Here is a 19,274-nt window from a genome sequence, read left to right as displayed (position 1 = left end):
CCACCCCCCCGGGCTAATTCTGAGGGACTGGGCCCCCCAACCCTCCCTTACGCCACCGCTCGAGGCGGGCTCCCCCGCCCCCCTGAGCCCCCCCCGCTGTTGCCCGCAGAGATCAGTTCCCCCATGGGGGGGGGGCAGGATCTCAGGACCCTGGTCCGTCGGGGGGGGCAGTGCCCTCCCGGGCTGGGGGGGGTCCCCGCGGTGCCCAGGCCGCCCCCGCCCCCCTCCCTGGGGTGCGCCAAGCGCAAGTCCTCCGCCCTCCCAGAATCCTTCACGTCGCCCGCTTCTCCCCGCCCCCCTCTCTGCGGCCGGGGCCGGCGGAGCAGGACCCAGGGCGAGCCCGCGTGTGGGGCTGCACCGCGCTTCTCGGCCGGGGCCTCGCTTGGCAGCAGCGTCAGGCCCGCTGGATCCGCCCTTCCCGCCCGCCATGGCTCCCCCCACAGGTACCCCCCAGCTGGGGGGGCAGGGCCACGTGGGAGGGGTGCGAAGGGATTAAAACAGGCGGGGGGAGCAGTGGGGGGGTGGAAAGGGAAACGGGCAGGGGGAGATGGCGCTGGGGTTGGGCTATGGAGGCGGGGGGGGGATATGTAGACGGGGGGCAAAGTATAGAGTGAGGGGCGTGGGGAGGGGGTCTAGGGCTGGGCAGGGGTGGCAGTGTGTAGGCTGGAGGAGCAGGGAGGCCACAGGATGGGGAGAGGGAGAGCAGCGAGATGAATGTTGGGTGGGGGGGAAGCAGTGGGGGGGGGAAGCAGTGTTTGGGGTGGGGGGGCTGGGGGAAGGAGGATGGGAAGTTGGGGTGGGGGGCAGAGTAAAGGAGATGGGAATGGGAAGGCGGAGTGGAGGGACTGAAAGCCATGAGGCAGGTTTAGCTGGAATTCGATGATTATAAGTTGGCGAGGCAAGGTGGGCGAGGTAATACCTTTTATTGCACCAGCTCCACTTGAGTAGAAGGTTTCACCTCACCCACCTTGTCTCTCTCATGTCCTGGGACCAGCTCGGCTGCAGCTGCAAACAGAGCTGTGGAGATCACTTGTAAATCTGAAGCTTTCCAAGCAATATTGCTCTCTCTCTCTTTGCCTCTCAGGTGGGCATCTGCTCCCTACTCTCTATTTAAATTTCCCCTGCAAGCAAGGAGAGGCTCCTCTCCAGGTTGTAAAGGGCTGCGGGGCTGGAGTGAGATAAAGCTCACTTCTGTGGAGTTACTCCCAGCACCGTGGGGGTGGCAGCTCTGCATCTGGGTCTGCTGCAGTCACTGGTCTCCTCATTAAGGCTACACTGGAGTGCTTAGGTGTAATCTTCCCATCATATACCCCTACTGCACCAGTTCTTTGTCATTCTTTGTGTATGTTACTTCCCCCCCAAACCAAAGTTTCAGAGCTCCTCCACAAATCTCTGCCAGCCCTCCTGCAGTAACAAACATATGTGTGTCTGATTGAGGGCAGGGTAATTAAGGAATCAAGTTTTGGTTAAGGGGTTGCTATAAATGAGGGGGTAAAACCTTGACTGGAAACAGTTTTGTTTACTCTTTGGTTCAGACAGATTGGGTTCTCTTCAGAGCCTGTTACAAGGGATCTATGGTATTTGCCAGACCTGTCTTTTGAGTCCCTGCCTTATTAATCTGTGGGTGAGCTCTCCACACTCTTCTAGGGCAATATCTTATATGTAGATCTCTTTCTTACCTATTCAGGTAACGTTGTGGACAGCCAGTCCCACAGACCCCCAGTGAACCGACTAAGATGGGACCTGACAGCAGAGCAAATAGAGAACATGACTGTCGAGCTCCTAGAGAGGACCAAGCAGGTCTATGACCGGGTGGGCTCCCAGGAGCAGGGGGAGGTCTCCTATGAAAATACCCTCAAAGCTCTGGCTGATGTGGAGGCGGAGTATACAGGTACCTGGACAAACAGGATTTGGCTGTTTTCTGGAGCCCTCTTGCTTTTGTTAGTAGCGGAGTGCTTTTTAGATCTTGTGCACCTCTGGTCTCTAGAATCATTGGTTTTTTCTTGCATAACTCCACTAGCCTCTCTCTTACGTGTCCTCGAGGTAGTGTTTATGCAGTGGGACATAACTAGGATAAGTGGGATGAAATTGGATGGGAAACATAGACAGAATGTCAGGAAAAATCTGCCTGATGGTGAGTTTGGCAGTGGGATGGTTTCCGAGAGGAACTGCGGGCAGCCCCACTAGTTGTGATTTTTAAAAGCAACACTTAGGACTTTGAAGTTGCCTGTTTCTGCAGTATCTGGACAAAGGGCTGGACAGTGTGCTGAAGGAAACAACCATGCATTGGCAGAAAGATGATTGGGTGGCCAGGGCTTTTCCATCTCTAGCTTCTATGATCAGATGTGGGATGAGCACACGTGGTGTGAGCTCCCTTCTCTGTGTAAACAATGTATTTCTTTTTAGAACTACAGCTAAAATGCTCTGAAAAAATAACACCGTGTTTATAAATGAAGCTGACCTCAGGGTAACACCTGTTTATTCTCAATGGTGCATAAATCATACAACCTTCCACCCTTGCAGTATCTTTTCCTGAGTCTGACCACCAGTGGTGCAAAGGAAGTGTCATGAGTTTGTGTGCTGGAAATGGCCCAACTTGATTATCATACACATATCACTTTAGATAAGCTATTACCAGCAGGAGAGTGGGGTGGGGGGAGAGAAAACCTTTTGTAGTGGTAAATACCCATTTTTTCATGCTTTGTGTGTATAAAAAGATCTTCTATACTTTCCACAGTATGTGTCCGATGAAGTGAGCTGTAGCTCACAAAAGCTTATGCTCAAATAAATTGGTTAGTCTCTAAGGTGCCACAAGTACTCCTTTCCTTTTTACCCTCCTTCTCTGATTTCCCCACCCCCCCAAAAAAGGGGGCGGAGAGGGGAAGATTCCTTACTAAGCAGAGATGGTGTTAACATCCGTAGACCTGTCAGCCCTTTCTTGGCACACCCAATTCTCTGCTCAGCAGAGAATTCTCATGGCGGATCTGTGGGGACAGCAGTGCCCTGCTGCAGGGTTTTGTTGTTCAGAGTCGCACGAAAGTGGTGGTAAGGGATATGCTCCCTGCCTTTGCCTTCTGAAGTGGAAATGGGCAAGGAGAACACAAGCTGTGGACACGAAGGCTTTAAGAAGCATCCACACTAGAACAGCATCATTTTAAAATGTGATTATTTGGGGTTTTTTAGTCTGTCTCAAAAGACCTTCCTAGCAATTAAACAATCAAAAATAATCAGACTTTGGAGCGCCTGCCCAAACCAAAGGACCTCCCCCAAACCCTGTTATCTGTGGCCAAAACCCAACCCTGCTGGGCTTTGTCTACATTAGCAAATCCCTGAGCTGCAGCAAACCCTGGTGTGGGTCCAGCTGAGCAGAGCTAGATAACCCGGTGGAAAACGCCCAAGTTCTTTGTATGATGCAGCTTCCAGCATGGATTGCCTCAGTGAGGAGTTACCATGCTGCGGGAGGTGTAGCCCTTGAGGTCAATCCAGCGCCCACAACAAAGTCACTGTGATCTTTCGGAGGGGAGGTACTCTGTGACTGCTGGGTTCCTGGCTGGCATGACACTGGTGTTCTCAGTGCCAATTCTGTGGTGATAGCTGGGTGCATCCTTCCCAGCCCACGCTGACCTGAGGGAGAGTCCTAGGATCCAATCCTGAACCCCTGAGTTCCTGGGAGTGGCAAACTGGATGTATAGGTATTTCCTGATTAACCAGCAGTGCTCTGTCTAATCCTGTCTCTCCGGTTAAGCAGACAGCAGTGGTTGTGTGTAGGGCAGCATCTTTTAACAAGGACACATTGTCTGGCCTCCACAGCATCATAGGATTTCACCTAGAACTATGGCTTGAGTTCTCGTGCTCATGAAAAATGGGAGACAGGTGGCACTGGTCAGAGCCAGGAGTTAGATGGGTAACCGCTGTGCGAGCTTCCCCACACCACTCTGCCTGTGTGTCACGGCAAGCTGGGTCTCAGGCCATTTCCCAAGGGACAGGTGTCGCCAGCACCCCACAGGGTACTGCCAAACAGAGCCATGGGATATTGCGATGCTTTCCGGAGCAGTCAGAAGCCAAGAGCTTTGCCTCAAGGAACTTGCCATGTAGCGTTGACACACAGATCTGGCTCTGAGACCAGGAGACTCAACAGAGACTTCAAGGACTGAACGAGCCGAGGAGGATCGAACTCAGTGCTAGAGGGGTTTGTTCCGGGTCAGGTGGGGACGTGTTGGTGGGAGTAGCTTGCCGTGTCCCCGCTTGGGCTCTTTGTCAGGCTCCAGATGGAGAAACTGGCACCTACTTCATACGCTAACCCTAGAGCACGCCAGTGCATGCACACTGCTGCTCCTGCTGCGGCCTGAGCTCCTGGCTTTGTCGTTTCAGTTCAGAGGAACATGCTGGACTTTCCCCAGCACGTCTCCCCTCGCAAAGATATCCGCACGGCGAGCACGGAGGCGGACAAAAAGCTCTCAGAGTTCGACGTGGAGATGAGCATGCGGCAGGATGTGTACCAGAGGATCGTTTGGCTCCAGGTTCAGAGGAAGGGGGGAGGGATAACCTGAGTGGCTCACAGTGCTGAGAAGACAACAGGCCCAGCATCCCAACAGGGAGTGCACAGGGACCTCCCTTTAATTTCAAGGATTCCCTCTCCCTACTGTCCGTCCTATTGAGTTTAGAGCTAAATTACAATGTGAGGGCAATATTGTCTAGTACTTAGAGCAAGGGACTGGGGAATCGGGACTTCTGGGATCTAGTCTCAGCTCTGACTCACTGTGTGATCTTGAACAAGTCCCGTCCCTTTGTTTTGCCTCAGTCTGCCTATCTTTAAAATGAGGCTGGTGACCTTGACCTACATCCCATGGAGGTTCAGGGTTGGCTAATGATTTGTAATGTGCTTTGAGATCCGTGTTGAAAACGATATAGTGAGGACCAGCCTCTTGAATCTAACTCTTCTAGGGGGGTGTTTTCCTCTAGTTCGGGGCCCGCAGACATTGAAGCAGGCCGGGCGTAGGACCGACACCAATGGCTTGCTGCGGCTGTGTGGAAGCTGTAGATTAGCAAACCACACTCCCTGCACTGTCGCCCCTTCGGCTCCGGACGCTCCCCCTTTTTGTCTGACAGGAGAAGGCAGAAAGTGCTTCCCTGAGGCCTGAAGCGAAGAGGTATCTAGAGAGGCTGATTAAACTGGGTAAACGAAATGGCCTTCACCTCCCGGAGGAGACGCAGGAGGTGAGACTGTCAATGTATCGTAAATAGCTGTACAGAGGGGTACCTACAGCTAAAGTGGTGTGATCTAGACCAGAAGACGGTCAGCCAGGACTCCTGGGTTCTATTCCTGGCTCTATCACTGACTCAGGGCAAGTCAGGTTAACGCTCTGTTTTCCCTCCTCTAAGTGGGGATAATACACCTGTCAGCCTGGGGAGCTAATCTTTGTACCCTTTAGGGTCCTGGGCTGAAGAGAGTCTCAGTAGAACATAGCAGCCTAGGAATGAAAGCAGCCTCCAGCCCGAGAGTGATAGTAACGTGCAGTTTGCATGCAGGGGGCAGAGGTTCTGTAAGGGTGGTGGGGAACAGTGAGCAGATTTAGCTTGACTAGGGTAACCCTCATCTCATGGGCCCCACTGCAGCAGGTAGGGCTAGAGGGCGGTCGGGGGACTTGACACCAGGTTAAAAATAGACAAGCAGGGGAAATGAAATCGGCCGATGGCTGGCCAGACCTTAAACACCCACAGCTCCTTGAGCTGGCCACAAACAGACGGGCCCGTGGCGTGATGGCTGGGCTTCCACCAGGGGTGACCGGAGATTGCCTATCCCAGGCTGAGATCTCTGTGTCTCTGCGCAGCTGGCCCTGTTTGGAGAGAAGCCGGGGACCCATGTGCGCACAGAACTGACTAAGCATTGCTCAGCTTCCTTCCGCAATGTCGCTGGGTCTGATGACGTGTGTGTGTGTGTTTTTTTTAAAGAAAATCAAAGCTATTAAGAAAAGGCTAAGCCTGCTCTGCATTGACTTCAACAAAAACCTGACCGAAGACACCACCTCTCTGCCCTTCTCCAAGGAGGAGCTGGGTAAGGGCGGCTCGCGGTCGGGGGAACCAGGCCTGCTGGCGCCTCCAGGAAGATTTGCTTCTTCTGGCGCTAAGTCTCCAAAGACCGGGTCACCTTTGACCCATCTCTGAGCTCGCTCTCTAACTTCCCGATCAAGCGGAAACCTGCCAGTAGAAATGACTGGCAGCTGCTGCTGCCCCTGATCTTGCTTTGGTCCAGCTGGAGCAGCATGAGAGTTGCCAGTTACACCCAGCTACAGAGCCCCTTTTGGCTTGTGCACTCGTTGGCTTCCAGGGAAGGAGTGCGTTCCCGTGCTTCCTGGTTAAGCCTCCCCAGAGCGCACTGCCCGGGGAGCGGCATGGCTGTGGGGGGGGCTGCAGGTCGTCCTCAAAGTCTGTCCATCCTTGTCTCCTCTCCTCCTCCAGGGGGGCTCCCTGAGGACTTCCTGAACTCCCTGGAGAAGACCGAGAACGGCAAGCTGAAGGTCACTCTGAAGTACCCGCACTATTTTCCCCTCATGAAGAAATGTTGTGTGCCTGAGACGAGGAGGAAGGTGGAGGAAATGTTCAACTCCAGGTGCAAGGAGGTAGGTGGATGAAGGTCTTGGGCAGAACTCCTGAGCATGCAACCTTGTTAGCCTAGAGCACAGCATTGGCTTTCACCCTAAGCTACAGCCCAGCGCCAAAGAATGTTTCCGGGTGTAGGTCACCAGTGCCAGCTGTGGCCCAGGAGCCCCTTGGCGTCGGCTGGCCAAGGGCACAGGGGAAGCATTACACTGGCCCAGATCAGTGGCGACTGCCGGCCACCATCATCTGAGGACAGTTCAGCGGCCCATTTGAAACGAGCATGGTGGGCCTCAGGCCAGGGGCCTGCACCACCCAGCCCGCCATCCCACTGAGCATTCTCAGCGGAGATGCCAAGGGTTCGAATGGGTGATGGAGGCCCTGGCTGGTGTTTTGGGGGGACGTCCTGGCCTAGCCTTTGGGCATGAGGGGACTGACTTGCTGCTGCTTTCCCGGGATGGCTGCTCTGTTCCACCTTGGCCTTCGAGCCTCCTCCCTGCCTGGCACTTCCGGCTCCACGGGCTGAGCCTTCTCCTCCGTCGCAGGAGAACTGCTTGATCCTCAAGGAGCTAGTGGACCTGCGGGCTCAGAAATCCAGCCTCTTGGGCTTCGACACTCACGCTGATTTCGTGCTGGAAATGAACATGGCGAAAACCAGCAAGACCGTGGCTTCCTTCTTAGGTACCGCACCTGGCTTTGGAAGGGGAGGGGCTGGGTTTTCCTGTACATCCTACTCTCATGGTTCTTCCCCCTCTTCATCTGTCCAGATGAGCTGGCCCAGAAGCTGAAGCCCCTGGGGGAGAAGGAACGGGCCGTGATCCTGGACCTGAAGAAGAAAGAGTGCAAGAAGCGGGACTTAGAGTTTGACGACCGCATCAATGCCTGGGACATGCGCTACTACATGAACCAGGTGGAGGAGACCAAGTACAGCGTGGACCAGAACCTGTTGAAGGAGTATTTCCCCATGCAGGTAGTCACCGCTGGCCTTCTGGACATCTACCAGGAGCTGCTGGGCCTGAGCTTCCTCCTGGAGGAGCACGCCCAGGTCTGGCATGAGGACGTCCAGCTCTACTCGGTGAAGGACATTGGGTCGGGCAAGACCATTGGGAAATTCTACCTGGATTTGTACCCCCGGTGAGTCCCCTGTCACACCAGAGCGAGGGAGATGGGCTTGGGGATGGTGGATCTTGTCACCCAGGCCCACGGGGGAACCTCCTGCACCCCCTTCGGAGTGACCGGGGAGTCTGTCTGCGGGAGGGTTACGGGCTCTGGACTCCTTCCCAGTGTGACAATGGAACCGGTTGCCTATGGCTAGTCGGGCAGGGTGTGGTGCTGCCACCTGAGGACGGGAGTTGTGCTTGTGACTCTCTCCTTGTGCCACCCATCCCTGGCAGTAGGTCAGCACTGCCCGCCTGCCCCTCAGAGTGGCGTTAGCTTTATCCCTGCAGTCAGCAGGGCCTGACTTCAAGGTGAGGGCGTATGGTGCTGAGTGGGGCTTCCCACTGTCGCCCAGCAGCTCTCCATTGTGCCTTGCCCTGGGGTGGTCTCCCCATCCCGTCTGAGCTGCAGTGACAGCCAGCCCCCACAGCGGAGGCCAGAGAAGCCCTGACTCCTGCATCCCTGCAGCCTGCCTCTTCTCTCTGGTGGGTGCCTGACCTCCTCCTCTCCCACTAAAGCAGCACAACAAACGCCGAACGTCCAGTTCCCCTATATAACTCGCCCCGGGGGGATGGCTGCTGGGGGGGGCTTTGCCATCTCAAACCACTTGCTAGGGTCAGCTTGAGATCTGCTGTGTGCTCCTGCGGGGCCTGTCTGCTCCTGCAGTGGGATTGGCTCTGTCCCATTCCCTTGCCCCCGATGGAAAGCGAACAGGGGTGCGTTTGGTCCAGCTGATCCCAGTGAGCACTTGTTCTGCATGAATCCGTCTGCGCCTTGCAGGCGGCCCCTGGGTTCTAATAGGCTCCCTACGTGATGCGGCTGGATGTGCTGGTACGTCTGTCTGACGGTCTCCTCCACCCACTCCAGGGAGGGAAAGTACGGGCATGCAGCCTGCTTCGGCCTTCAGCCAGGCTGCCTGCTGCCGGACTCCAGCCGGCAGGTCTCCATCGCTGCCATGGTAGCCAACTTCACCAAGCCCACGCCAGACGTGCCATCCCTGCTGCAGCACGATGAGGTGGAGACCTACTTCCATGAGTTCGGCCACGTCATGCACCAGCTCTGCTCGCAGGTAAGGATGGGGCCATGTGGGGGGCAGTGGGTCGCTTGCTCTTCCTAGCCCCACACAACGCTGCAAGGGGAGAAGGCTGGAGCACCGGCCAGAGCCACACAGAGGGCAAGGGGTGCAGACATCCTCCCACACAGCTCTGCCGGTGGCTCTTGATCCCGACCCACAGCTCCCCCAGCTAACCCAGCCCCGGGCTCCCTACACACCGCTCTGCCAGTGCCCCTCGATCCCGACTTGCAGCTCCCCCTGCTATCCCAGCCATGGATCCCCCACCTTCACCGCTCTGCTGGTGCCCCTCAATCCCAACCTGCAGCTCCTCCGACGCTCTGCTATCCCTGCCCTGGGCTGCCTACCCACCCAGCTCTGCCTGTGAGCCGCAGCCCCCACTTTGCCAATCCTTTGCCATACTCACGCGACAGCTGACAATTGTGCCAAATGGTGCGGCAGCTTGGGGCAAGCGAACGCTTCCGGGGACAAGGCTGAGAGCAGCAAACTCCTCTCACTTATGATGGAGGCTCTAAATTCCGATCTCCATGCTTGACAAGCCTGATCGTTTAATCGTGGGCTTCTTGTGCCCAGCCAGGGCCATTCTGCTTGGCTGGGTTACTCCTCACCCCCAGGTGGGCACTCTCTGGGGCAAGGGGGATCTGGGCTGGTACTCTGTGTCCACGCAGACTCGGCTGCGTTGTGACAGCATGTGTGTCTTGTAGGCAGAGTTTGCCATGTTCAGTGGGACCCACGTGGAGCGGGACTTTGTTGAAGCCCCATCTCAGATGCTGGAGAACTGGGTGTGGGAGAAGGAGCCCCTGCTGCGTATGTCCAAACACTACAAAACCGGCAGCCCCATGCCCGACGAACTGCTGGAGAAGCTCATCCAATCCAGGCAGGCAAACACAGGTAGGAGCCACGGCACCTCCCCCACCCCCCAATTGGGATCAGCCTCGTCTCGCCCCTCTGCTGTGCCCGTTGGGGGGTGGGGTTGGTGGGGAAGGAACCCACCTGTGATCGTTAGCAGTCATGGGGCAGGAGGGGCTGTGGGTCTAGATTGAGGGGTGTGGGGGCTCAGCACTGGAAGAGTGGGAGATGGCAGGACAGGCTTGAGGGGGTCTTGGCAGAGCTAGGGGGGTGGGGAGCAGGCACGCGCAGCCGGTCTCTGCCAGCTGTTACCCACCCGCCGTGGCCTCCCGCGGAGGCGCTGTCTGCCTCACGCTTTGCTTCCCTCTCCCCTCCTTTAACAGGGCTGTTCAACTTGCGTCAGATCGTCCTGGCAAAGGTGGACCAGGCCCTTCACACCCAGACAAAGGCAGACCCAGTGGAGGAGTACACCCGGCTGTGTGAGGAGGTGCTGGGCATCCCCGCCACCCCAGGTACCCACTTGGCACTGATGGGCATGCTGGTTCCACAGGTTCTGGGGAGAGGGGCTGTGGCTGGTGCAAGTCCAAGGTAAAATCTTCTCTCTGAAGATCATGTCAAGGGAAAGGAGCTTTTCCTCTCTTCCTGGTCTCCTGCCTAAGCACATTCCAGAGCAGATTCTCAAAACGCCCTGTGCCAAAAATCGCTCCCCTGTGCCCCTCAACAGGGGGGCTAGAGCCACTGGATATTCCCAGCCCCAGCCTATAAAGGCAGCTTTGCCCCATTCTGCTTCCCCACTCGCTTTGGGCACATCTGCCAGAGTTAGGGTGGTATGTCCAGGAGCGTTGGGCTTGGGGAACGTGCCGTTCGCTCCATTGGGAGCAGCGTTAAGCCGCTGCCAAGCATGGTGGAAAATCCCTTCCCTTCCTCTCCCCCAGATTGTTTTCCCACTAGGATCAGAGGGAAGTTGATCTGGTGCCTGGGCTGGTAAATTTCCACGTCAGGTTTTTGCCGCTTGAATCAAGGATGTTTTCCACCCCCCTCCTCAGGCAATTGTCTGAGTGCCTGACTCCTGCAGCGCGTCTCATCAACGGGCCATGTGTCTCTTAATTCCCAAGGTACGAACATGCCGGCCACATTTGGCCACCTGGCTGGAGGCTACGATGCCCAGTACTATGGCTACCTCTGGAGTGAAGTGTATTCCATGGACATGTTCCACACGCGCTTCAAGCAGGAGGGGATCATGAACTGTAAGGTAATGGAAGCTCCTGTCTGTCTATCTCCACCGTGTGCCATAGCCATGCTGCCTGCTGTGGGAATATCAGCCCAGCGGGAAGGGTGCCGTGATCTGCAGGGACCCCCGCCCTGGCTGTGGTCAGCCCAGAGCATGTGGAAGGGGTTAGCACAGGCAGCAGCATTGTGGGATGAGAGCTCTCTCCCTCGCTGGTCTCCTGTGCCCTGATCCCTCCTTCTGCTCTGCCTTCCCCCCACCCCTGGCCTGTCTCCCCTTGCAGGTGGGCATGGATTACAGGAACTACATCCTGCGTCCCGGGGGGTCCGTGGATGCAAGTGTCATGTTGCGACGGTTCCTGGGTCGAGACCCCAAGCAGGATGCCTTCCTGGCCAGTAAAGGACTGAAGGTTGAGTCCAGCTCGCTGCCTTCTGCCTGCTGAACACCTGCCCACCACCCTGTGAGTAGAGCCAGCTCCTGTGTCTGCGAACCCATCCTCCTGAGCCAGAGAACCAGGCAGCACCAGACGCCTCTGTCGTCCAAACACCCGCCGGGCGGGCTGATTCCGCGGCTGCTCTTCAGCCCCAGAGCGAACGTAGGGCCTCGGGCAGAGGTTTCGATCCGGTGCTGCCATTTCCCCTCTCTGGAATGACAGCCGTGCCAAGGGGAGGGCGGTGCAATCCGTCACCCCTTGGCGCGGTGTGTGTGTGTTATAAGTAGCCCATACAAATTGCCTTGAAGCTGAAACTTTGCACCCAGAGTGTCTGCACCAGGGGGCAGCTCGATTGGGGGGTCAGGGTGTTAAAAATTGGATTCACCATTTTAGAAGTGGCACCGTTGTTTAAAAGCTGAGACTTCCCCAGCCCTCAGCTTGTTTTGTGCCCAAAGGTAAAATCACGGCTCTGATCATAAAACAAATGAACAGAGAGAGAATTAAATAGCAGGGAGGATTTGGGCTTGGTCTCCTCTCCAGTGGGCAGATTGGAAACCTCAGAATAAACCTGGCTGCGAGGCCAAGGTGTAAAAAGCCACAAAGTGCACCTGCGCTAACTTAATAGCCTCGCTCACCCCTAAAAGGAATATTCCCGTCCACACTACTAGCCTGCCGGGCAAGTGGGGTGTTTGTTCCCTCTCGCCCCAGCATCACCACGTGGGTCGAGGAGACTCGGCTCAGAACTTTCTCCATTTTGTTTTGATCAAAGTAAATGAAATTCCAGCCCATGTCAGAAGGGGGCGCTGTCCCCTCTCCTCTTCCTCCCCTGTGAGGCGGGTGAGTGTATTCAGAGCTGGAAGGGACGCCACCCTGCAAAGGTACCAAGCGTCCTCTTCTGGGCGGTCAGTACTTAGCAAGCTCGGATGCTAACAACGCTGGGGGGGCGTCAGTATCGTAACGTGACCGGGCTGCTGCATCTCCGAAAGCAGAGGTTGGCCCAGGAAGCAGGGGGCACAGACAGATGACAGCAATGTGGTCCGCAGGGATACAAATATCTAGGGGCCTAGTGACCTGGCTAGGGATCTTTTAATGTTGGGCTGTGGGGAGCTGATGAAAGTCAGCTGGCTCAGGGCCCTGTTTGCACTGCAGGGGAACCTGTGTGAGCAGCGACTCCATCCACCCACGGGTACAGCCTAGCACCAGCCCTACTGCAGAGAGGCCAGTGCTGGCACCATATGCCTCCCTCCCTCGCTGTCTAGCCACCTCTAACCCTGCTCGCAGTCTGTCATCAGAGGCGTTGGTCTCCCCCTGCAATCCAGGTGTCTTTGGCGGTGAGTCGCTCAGACTCTTGACAGACTGACCCGTCCATTATGAAACGGTCTGTTTCAATGGATGTGTAGGCTGTGGATCAGTCCCTCCTCCTCTGCCCCGGGATGGCTAACCACTGCCTTCGCTCATTTCAGCAAATGCCCTTTTTGGTTTAGTGTTTTGCTGTGCTGTGTAAAACCAAGCAGGATGCGATTCAGCTCCTTGTACAATGATCCAGCTGAGTTGCATCATCTGCTCTCACCCCTGCTTCTCCTCAGGGACAGTAGAAACCCACAGCAAATTCTGGCAAAAACTGTTCTCCCTCCATATCTGAAATTTCACACCGGGCCTATTCTATACTACTTGATTCCTACTCTTGTATAGTGTAATACTAGATGTAAGACAGGGAGAATCATTGGAAATATTTATTAGCTTCTTAATGTCAATTACTGCTGCTGCTGGACCGAGTGTTATAGAAAAGCCCTATGAACTGCCAGGCAGGAATCTCACCTACTTCTTTTAGCTGATGCACTTTTAAGCATCACTTTTAAGGACTGTAGCAAAGCGTGAATTCATTTAAATGGTACAAGCCTCCCACTAGGGTAAGATTTGAGGTATAAATTGGTTCTTATTCACACTCCCTTTTCTCTGTGATTATGCCCCAAACCAGTGTTGATCCATCTCCGTTCTAACTGCTGCTGGTAAATGGGTTAAAAACCAAAAACCCAAATAACCAACCTTTTTATTTTCTGTCTGAAAATTTCCCCTAAACTCCCCGGCCCTGGGCAGGGAAAGGCAAGCACAGACAGAGAGAGGAGGTGCAAAGTTTTCAAAAGTAGTCACTGAATTTGAGCTCCTCAATTGTTGGGGGATCCAACTTGAGCCTCTCAGGGCTTGATGTTTTTTCTGAGGGTGTTGATTTCAGCTGGAACTGTGGGTGCCAGTGCTGCTGTTGGACCCTTCTGAAAATGTGTGCCACTCTTGTAAAAAGAACACCCATAGTTGTGTTTCTTGCTTCGGCTTAAAGGATTCAGTTAAAAATCACACTTCCGCCTGGATTTTTGTAACCTCCCAAGTCTCACCATTAGTGAAAGATCCAGGGGTGGGGGTGGAGTCGATATTTTCCCTATGTTTTCACTAGGGATGTTAATATTGGTTTAAAAAGTTAACCGGCTAAACGATTAAAATTATATCGTTTAACCAGTTACCTGTTAACCAATGTCGCTCTGGCAGGGTGGCAGGGGCTGGGGTCTTGCTAGGGCTACTCCAGCCGATGTCGTGTCCCGCCCGCCAGCTGCAGGATTTAACAGTTAAGGTCTGGTTAACGGTAAGCCTAATGCTTACTGGTTAACCTTTTACATCCCTAGTTTTCACTCCTACCCTGTGCATTTGACAGCACTTCATAAAACTGACTAGACACGCTGGATGAAACCCTGCTTCCATCGACTTCAGTGTCAGAACTCCCACTGATTTCAGTGGGGCCAGGAGTTCTCATCCTCTCTAGTCATTTTGCCTTGTTTAGGGTTTCTCAGTAACAGGAGAGAGAAACATTTTGTTTCTCCACAAAGGAAAACGGGGCGTGTAAATGTTCGCCCAAATTGGAGAAGGCCCCAGTGACTGGGGTGGAAACTACAGCTGCTTTTGATTCTTTGTTTTACCAGACTCGATTTCAGGATGTCTTTGCCCCTTTAACAACCTTCACATTTACAGTGCCCAGCTCTGGAGCTCGCCCCCAGCCCGTGCTCTGAGAAACAACATCCACCCCTGTGCTGCAGTTAAGCAGCTGGATGCAGCTCTGGCTGAGCAGGGAAGGTTTTGGGCAACGGGGAAGGATAGAAACCGAACTCTGGGAGCTTAGCTCCTTGTGGGAGATGGCAGAATCTGCAATCTGCAGGGCATCCCTGGCACCGCCTGGCTTTCAGATTTTCCATTGTCCCTGGGCGTGGCTCATCCCCTAAAGAGTGAAAGTGAGACTGTTGTTTTCTGGTGCTTCTGTTGTCATACAGCATAAACAATCTGTAGTCTCTGGACAGGTCCCCTGGCCGCAATCTGTCCGGTCCCCCCTCTTTGAATTGCAAATCATCCCCTACTCTTAAGTTCCAGCTTCGGGATCCTCCACACAAAATGGGTTACATTGCAGGAGCGACACCTGCCAGTCACCTGAACCCCCCTCCCCCCCCCCCCCCCCCCAACCTGCAGCTTCCTTTTGATTCTCATTTCCTTCTCCTGCTGTGAACATCAAAATGGCTCAGTGACTGTTATGCGGTTGTTAAGTCTCTGTTGTTACCCGGAAACCTGTCGCTATGTACAGCTGAACGTGTCAAGATGCTGAGCACCCTGGACACAGGAGTGGAGCGTAATCCTGCTGTAGAAATCTGGGCTGCAGTATTGGATGGGTTTAGCTGGATCTCTGCATTAGATCTTTCAAACAAAGCATTCCCCCGACGCCACCCCAAATTCAGATTGTTTTAAATTCCACCCCCCACCCCCTTCTTTATTTATTTGTATAAAGGAATCGTGGCTTTTCCCCTCCACACCTGGCTCAGTGTTATTCACCAAGAAAAATCCAGACACGGAAAAGGATCAGTAAAAATTGCTTCATGAGCCATGCAGGTGAAACCACCTGTGTGGCCCTGTCTCCCTGTCCCTTCTGGTGGAAGGCGATCGGATGTGGGATCCTTCCTCGCCGCCCGCCTCCCTGTTATTTGGCTCGGCCTCCCGACGTTCCATCCCAGGGCTGGGTATGTAAGAAGTGATGTGGCTCCTTGGTGCCCGCTGTGTACTTTACACACGTTTTCTCTCTTCCCCCCGTTCTAGACATAAGTTCTATCTCTGTCCCTGGGCGTCAGCGCACACATGGCTCATCGCTTTTATGAATCAATAGTGTGGGGTGTTTGGTTTTTTTTTTTAAGTGTAAAGATTCTGGGTTTTAAGGCCTTTTGACCTCCTTCCCTGCTCCCTTTCATCCACTTAGTCTCTTTACTGAATAAGCTGGAATGGGATAAACTGTATGCTTTCCTCTTTTCTAATCAGGCCTCTGCGCTGCTCCTCTCAGCTTGCCGTGGCAGTTTGCATGCAGAGGCTGGAATTCGTGTCCTCCCTGGGTCACAGGGAGGCACCTTTAGTTGTGGACCCTCCTATCGTCCTACACAACCCACCTGACGCTGTGGCAATCTGTGCTCAAGGCGGGCTCAGGACTGGAATAGCAGTGTGGCTCAAAGCTGCATTGGTAGCCTGTGTGGTGCCCCTCTCAAAGCACGGGGTAGTCGTGCCCCTGCTTTCACTAGCACTGGAATTCACTCACGTGCCCCATGGCAAAGAACAAACCCTAACTGCACCAGGCACCTTGGCCTTGGAGTGTGGCTGCTTTTCCCTCTCACCCCGTTTCTCCCCGATCCAACCAAGGGAGAGGTCAGGTTGTTTTCTGTTAACCTCCTCCCAGGTCAGGGTGGTGTGTTTGGAGTTTGTAACGGTCACATCCAGCCCTGCTTGTTACCAGGGTTGGATTTTACATGATTCCTAGCACCAATAAAGAGTTTTCGTAAATTGAGCTGATGTCACTGGGTCTCTGCCATGGCCTTGGCTCAAGAATGTTGGGGAAAGAGAAGGGGAAAGCTTCTGGTGGCCTTCACCAGGACTCCTGGCTTCGGTAAGAGCAAACCTCAGAATCTCTAACGTATTTATCATTTCAGCATGGCTGGGCTGTTCTATCCATTGTGCAGATGGGAGTATTAAGGCAGAGAGAGATTAAGTGTCTTGCCCCGGGTCACAGGGAGACCGTGACAGACTAGGAATTGAACCTGGGTCTCCCACGTCCTAAGTTAGCACTCACCATCCTTCCTCCCTGTTTCCACCCTTACACCTCCTTAAATTACAGAGTTGATCATGATCCTATGCGTTGCAGTTGCTCCTAGCAGCCCCGATTAAGCACCAGGACCGCACTGTGCTAGGCGCTGTACAAACCCAGAATAAAGAGCTGGGCCCTGCCCTGCAGAGCTATGAACAATCGGACACTGAAGTAGGGTGACCAGATGTCCCAATTTTTTTCTTACATAGGCTCCTATTACCCCCCCTCCCCGTGTCCCGATTTTTCACACTTGCTGTCTGGTCACCCGTCAGTGAACAATCAGTGCTTTATTCCACAGCCTACTTCCTAAACTGTCTCTCCTGGATACACCTTCCCCATGCTGCCATTCCCTGCTGCTTGGCTCAGCGTTTCCTCCAGTGCTGTGATCACAGGGGATTGATGCACTGTAATTTGAGCGGTTTCAGAGTAACAGCCGTGTTAGTCTGTATTTGCAAAAAGAAAAGGACTTGTGGCTCCTTAGAGACTAACCAATTTATTTGAGCATAAGCTTTCGTGAGCTACAGCTGTACAGCTGTAGCTCACGAAAGCTTATGCTCAAATAAATTGGTTAGTCTCTAAGGTGCCACAAGTCCTCCTTTTCTTTTTGTAATTTGAGCACGCATGTCCGGGGCTGCAGAAAGCACTTCTCCCCTGCAGGGGGCAGTGTGCAGCCGCTTTCTGCCCCATGCAGCAGGACTGGTCTGCTGTTTGCATGCTGATCTGTCTGGGTTCTGGGCATGTCCTTTGGTCTCCAGGAATCAGCTCGGGGGCTGGTCTGGGCTGGGGGGCAGTGTAAAGGGGCTGGGCTCTATTTTTGGAGCAGTTTAGGAGGGTGGCTGCTGCGGGGGAGAGGATCAGGTTTTCCCCACGCAGCTGGGAATCGGGACCATAAGGCGACCAATGAGGCCTGCCACAGCCATAGTGGGAATTGCCCACCTCTGGCCAGCCGGCGCTAGATGTGGTGGATTCCAGAGCTTGCCGCCGTCTGGGCTCCTCCGACCCGAAACAAGGCGGGTGTAGCCGGGACTGCGGGTGGGATCACCTTGGCCATCGCTAACCTTTGCATTCCTCTGCCCTGTCCCCCCTCCCCAAACCAACTCCCCCAGTGCAGCCTATCGCTTTACAAACAGCCCTGTGTGCTTGGCAAGTGGCCGGGCATTGTGTTCAGGCCAGGGGCTGGAGTGGAGGCTGCAGTGAGGTCAGCCAAAGAACCCCCTTCTACCCACCCAGGACCTGGAGACCGGCTCTGCTATTTGTACCTCCCGACAGCCCCTATCTGGATCTTCCCAGCAACACCAGCTGGTGCGCCTGGGCCTCGTTCTTAACCCTGGCAGGGCTGGGTGTCAAGCAGGCTGTGCCAAGTGGAGGAGGGGCATCACCTTGAGCTGGGGGCAGCTTGGCCTCCCATGCCTGCTTGGATCACCTGGGACGCTCTTGCAGCCGGTTCCTGCTGGCATGTGCTAGAGCCCTGGAGCAGAAATGAAGGCAGATCTAGCTGCTCCATGGAGCCTCTCCCTCCTGCAGTGAATCTGGCCCTCGTACAGCTCCTAGCGCAATGTGGCCTTCATCTCCCCTGGGCCCACCTTGGCCAGGCATGCTGTTCACCAGCCTCCTACCTGCCTGCAGCCCTTAGGCCACCCCCAGGGCCAGCTTTGCCTGCTGGGCGTTTGGTGTTGGGGTCTGGCCTGGGGCTGTGCCCCTGGGCGATTTTAGCCAGGGCACAGCCCCAGTCTAGAAACCATTTGCACCCAGGCCACATGATTGGCATGGGTACAGTTTATCCGGGTTCAAAATAGGTGCCAAGCCCACTGCCCTGGTGGCCACAAGGGCCTTTGCGTTGGTGCAGCATCACCGTGGGCAGCAGTCCTAGAGGAGATGAGGCCTAAATCTATGAGACAGCTCTAAAAGGGGGGAACCCCCCCCCCATGGTGCCAGCTGCTCCTTGCCTGCCCTCCTGCCCCCCACATGCACTGGTGGTGAAAGAGCCCAGCCCCCCAGCAGCGTTCTTATGGCACGTCCGTGAATGTGAACCCCGTGGTCAGGGCTGGCTCCGGGCACGAGCTTTCAAAGCAGGTGCTTGGGGTGGCATTTAGAATGGGGCGGCAGTTCGTGTCCCTCGATGGCAATTCATTGGCAGCTCCGCCGCTCTTCCCACCGTGGCGACTGCTTGGGGCGGTAAAATTGGTAGAGCCACCCCTGCCTGTGGTGCCATGCTCCCTGCACCACACAGTCTGCCGGCTCGTGAGCTGTCTGGGGCAGGGACTGCGTCTTCCTCTCCCGGTGGTGCCCAGCACTGCAGGGGCCCAATTCTGCTGGGGAGGGTCGGGCACTACCCCACGAGCAGTAGCAGCCTGGGGTATTTGCCCCTGCATGAGGGCATATGGCATGGGGGTGAATGCTAACCCGTGCGCACACCCCACTCTCTGGAGGGGCAGAAGGGATCCCTAGTGGTTGGGGGGTGGGGGGAATTGACACACGTCAGGTGGACGATTAGCCTGGAGCTCATGCAGCCCCAGCCTGATTTGCCTGTCTGGTCTTTTAATACATGGCTGCAATTTAAATAGCAGAGCCCAAATTAGCCCTGCCAGGGTGCTCGGCCGGGCTTCACTGCAGGGGCGGGGTACGAGCTGGCAACCTCACTCCCAGCACTCAGGCTCCCCCTCGATTTCTCCAGCTGATCCTGCCCAGGGAGGGATGTGACAGGCCAGGGCCTGTAGGGAAATAGAGGCACAGCAAGGGGAAGAGACTGTCCCAGGAGCAGCAAGCAGGGAAGGGGAAGGAC

At 55.1% G+C, this 19,274-nt stretch overlaps 1 protein-coding gene across 2 annotated transcripts; it reads left to right on the top strand.

Annotated features, from left to right (window-relative positions):
• The first annotated feature begins 268 nt into the window (after positions 1–268).
• THOP1 (thimet oligopeptidase 1) lies at positions 269–16,195 on the top strand. Of its 2 annotated transcripts, XM_048830831.2 has the most exons (14): positions 303–443; positions 1,688–1,891; positions 4,372–4,520; positions 5,110–5,217; positions 5,953–6,055; positions 6,460–6,620; positions 7,143–7,278; positions 7,365–7,731; positions 8,623–8,824; positions 9,532–9,718; positions 10,060–10,188; positions 10,792–10,928; positions 11,188–11,364; positions 15,679–16,195. In XM_048830831.2, exons 1-13 carry the CDS (start codon positions 428–430, stop codon positions 11,344–11,346), a joined length of 2,058 nt encoding a protein of 685 aa, XP_048686788.1. In that variant the 5' UTR covers positions 303–427; the 3' UTR covers positions 11,347–11,364; positions 15,679–16,195. The 2 variants fall into 2 exon arrangements, with proteins under 2 accessions (XP_048686786.1, XP_048686788.1); XM_048830829.2 differs by having other exon boundaries at positions 269–443; positions 11,188–16,195.
• The last annotated feature ends 3,079 nt before the right edge of the window (positions 16,196–19,274 follow it).

This window comes from Caretta caretta, chromosome 25 (assembly GCF_965140235.1).
Source record: "Caretta caretta isolate rCarCar2 chromosome 25, rCarCar1.hap1, whole genome shotgun sequence".
Lineage (NCBI taxonomy): Eukaryota > Metazoa > Chordata > Testudines > Cheloniidae > Caretta > Caretta caretta.
This window is presented reverse-complemented; position numbering and strand designations above follow the sequence as displayed.

Excerpts from the sequence above, each read along its gene's own strand:
- THOP1 (XM_048830829.2), top strand. Across the intron at positions 5,218-5,952 it reads TCCCGGAGGAGACGCAGGAG|AAAATCAAAGCTATTAAGAA; the intron begins GTGAGACTGTCA and ends TTTTTTTTAAAG. Across the intron at positions 6,621-7,142 it reads TCAACTCCAGGTGCAAGGAG|GAGAACTGCTTGATCCTCAA; the intron begins GTAGGTGGATGA and ends CCTCCGTCGCAG.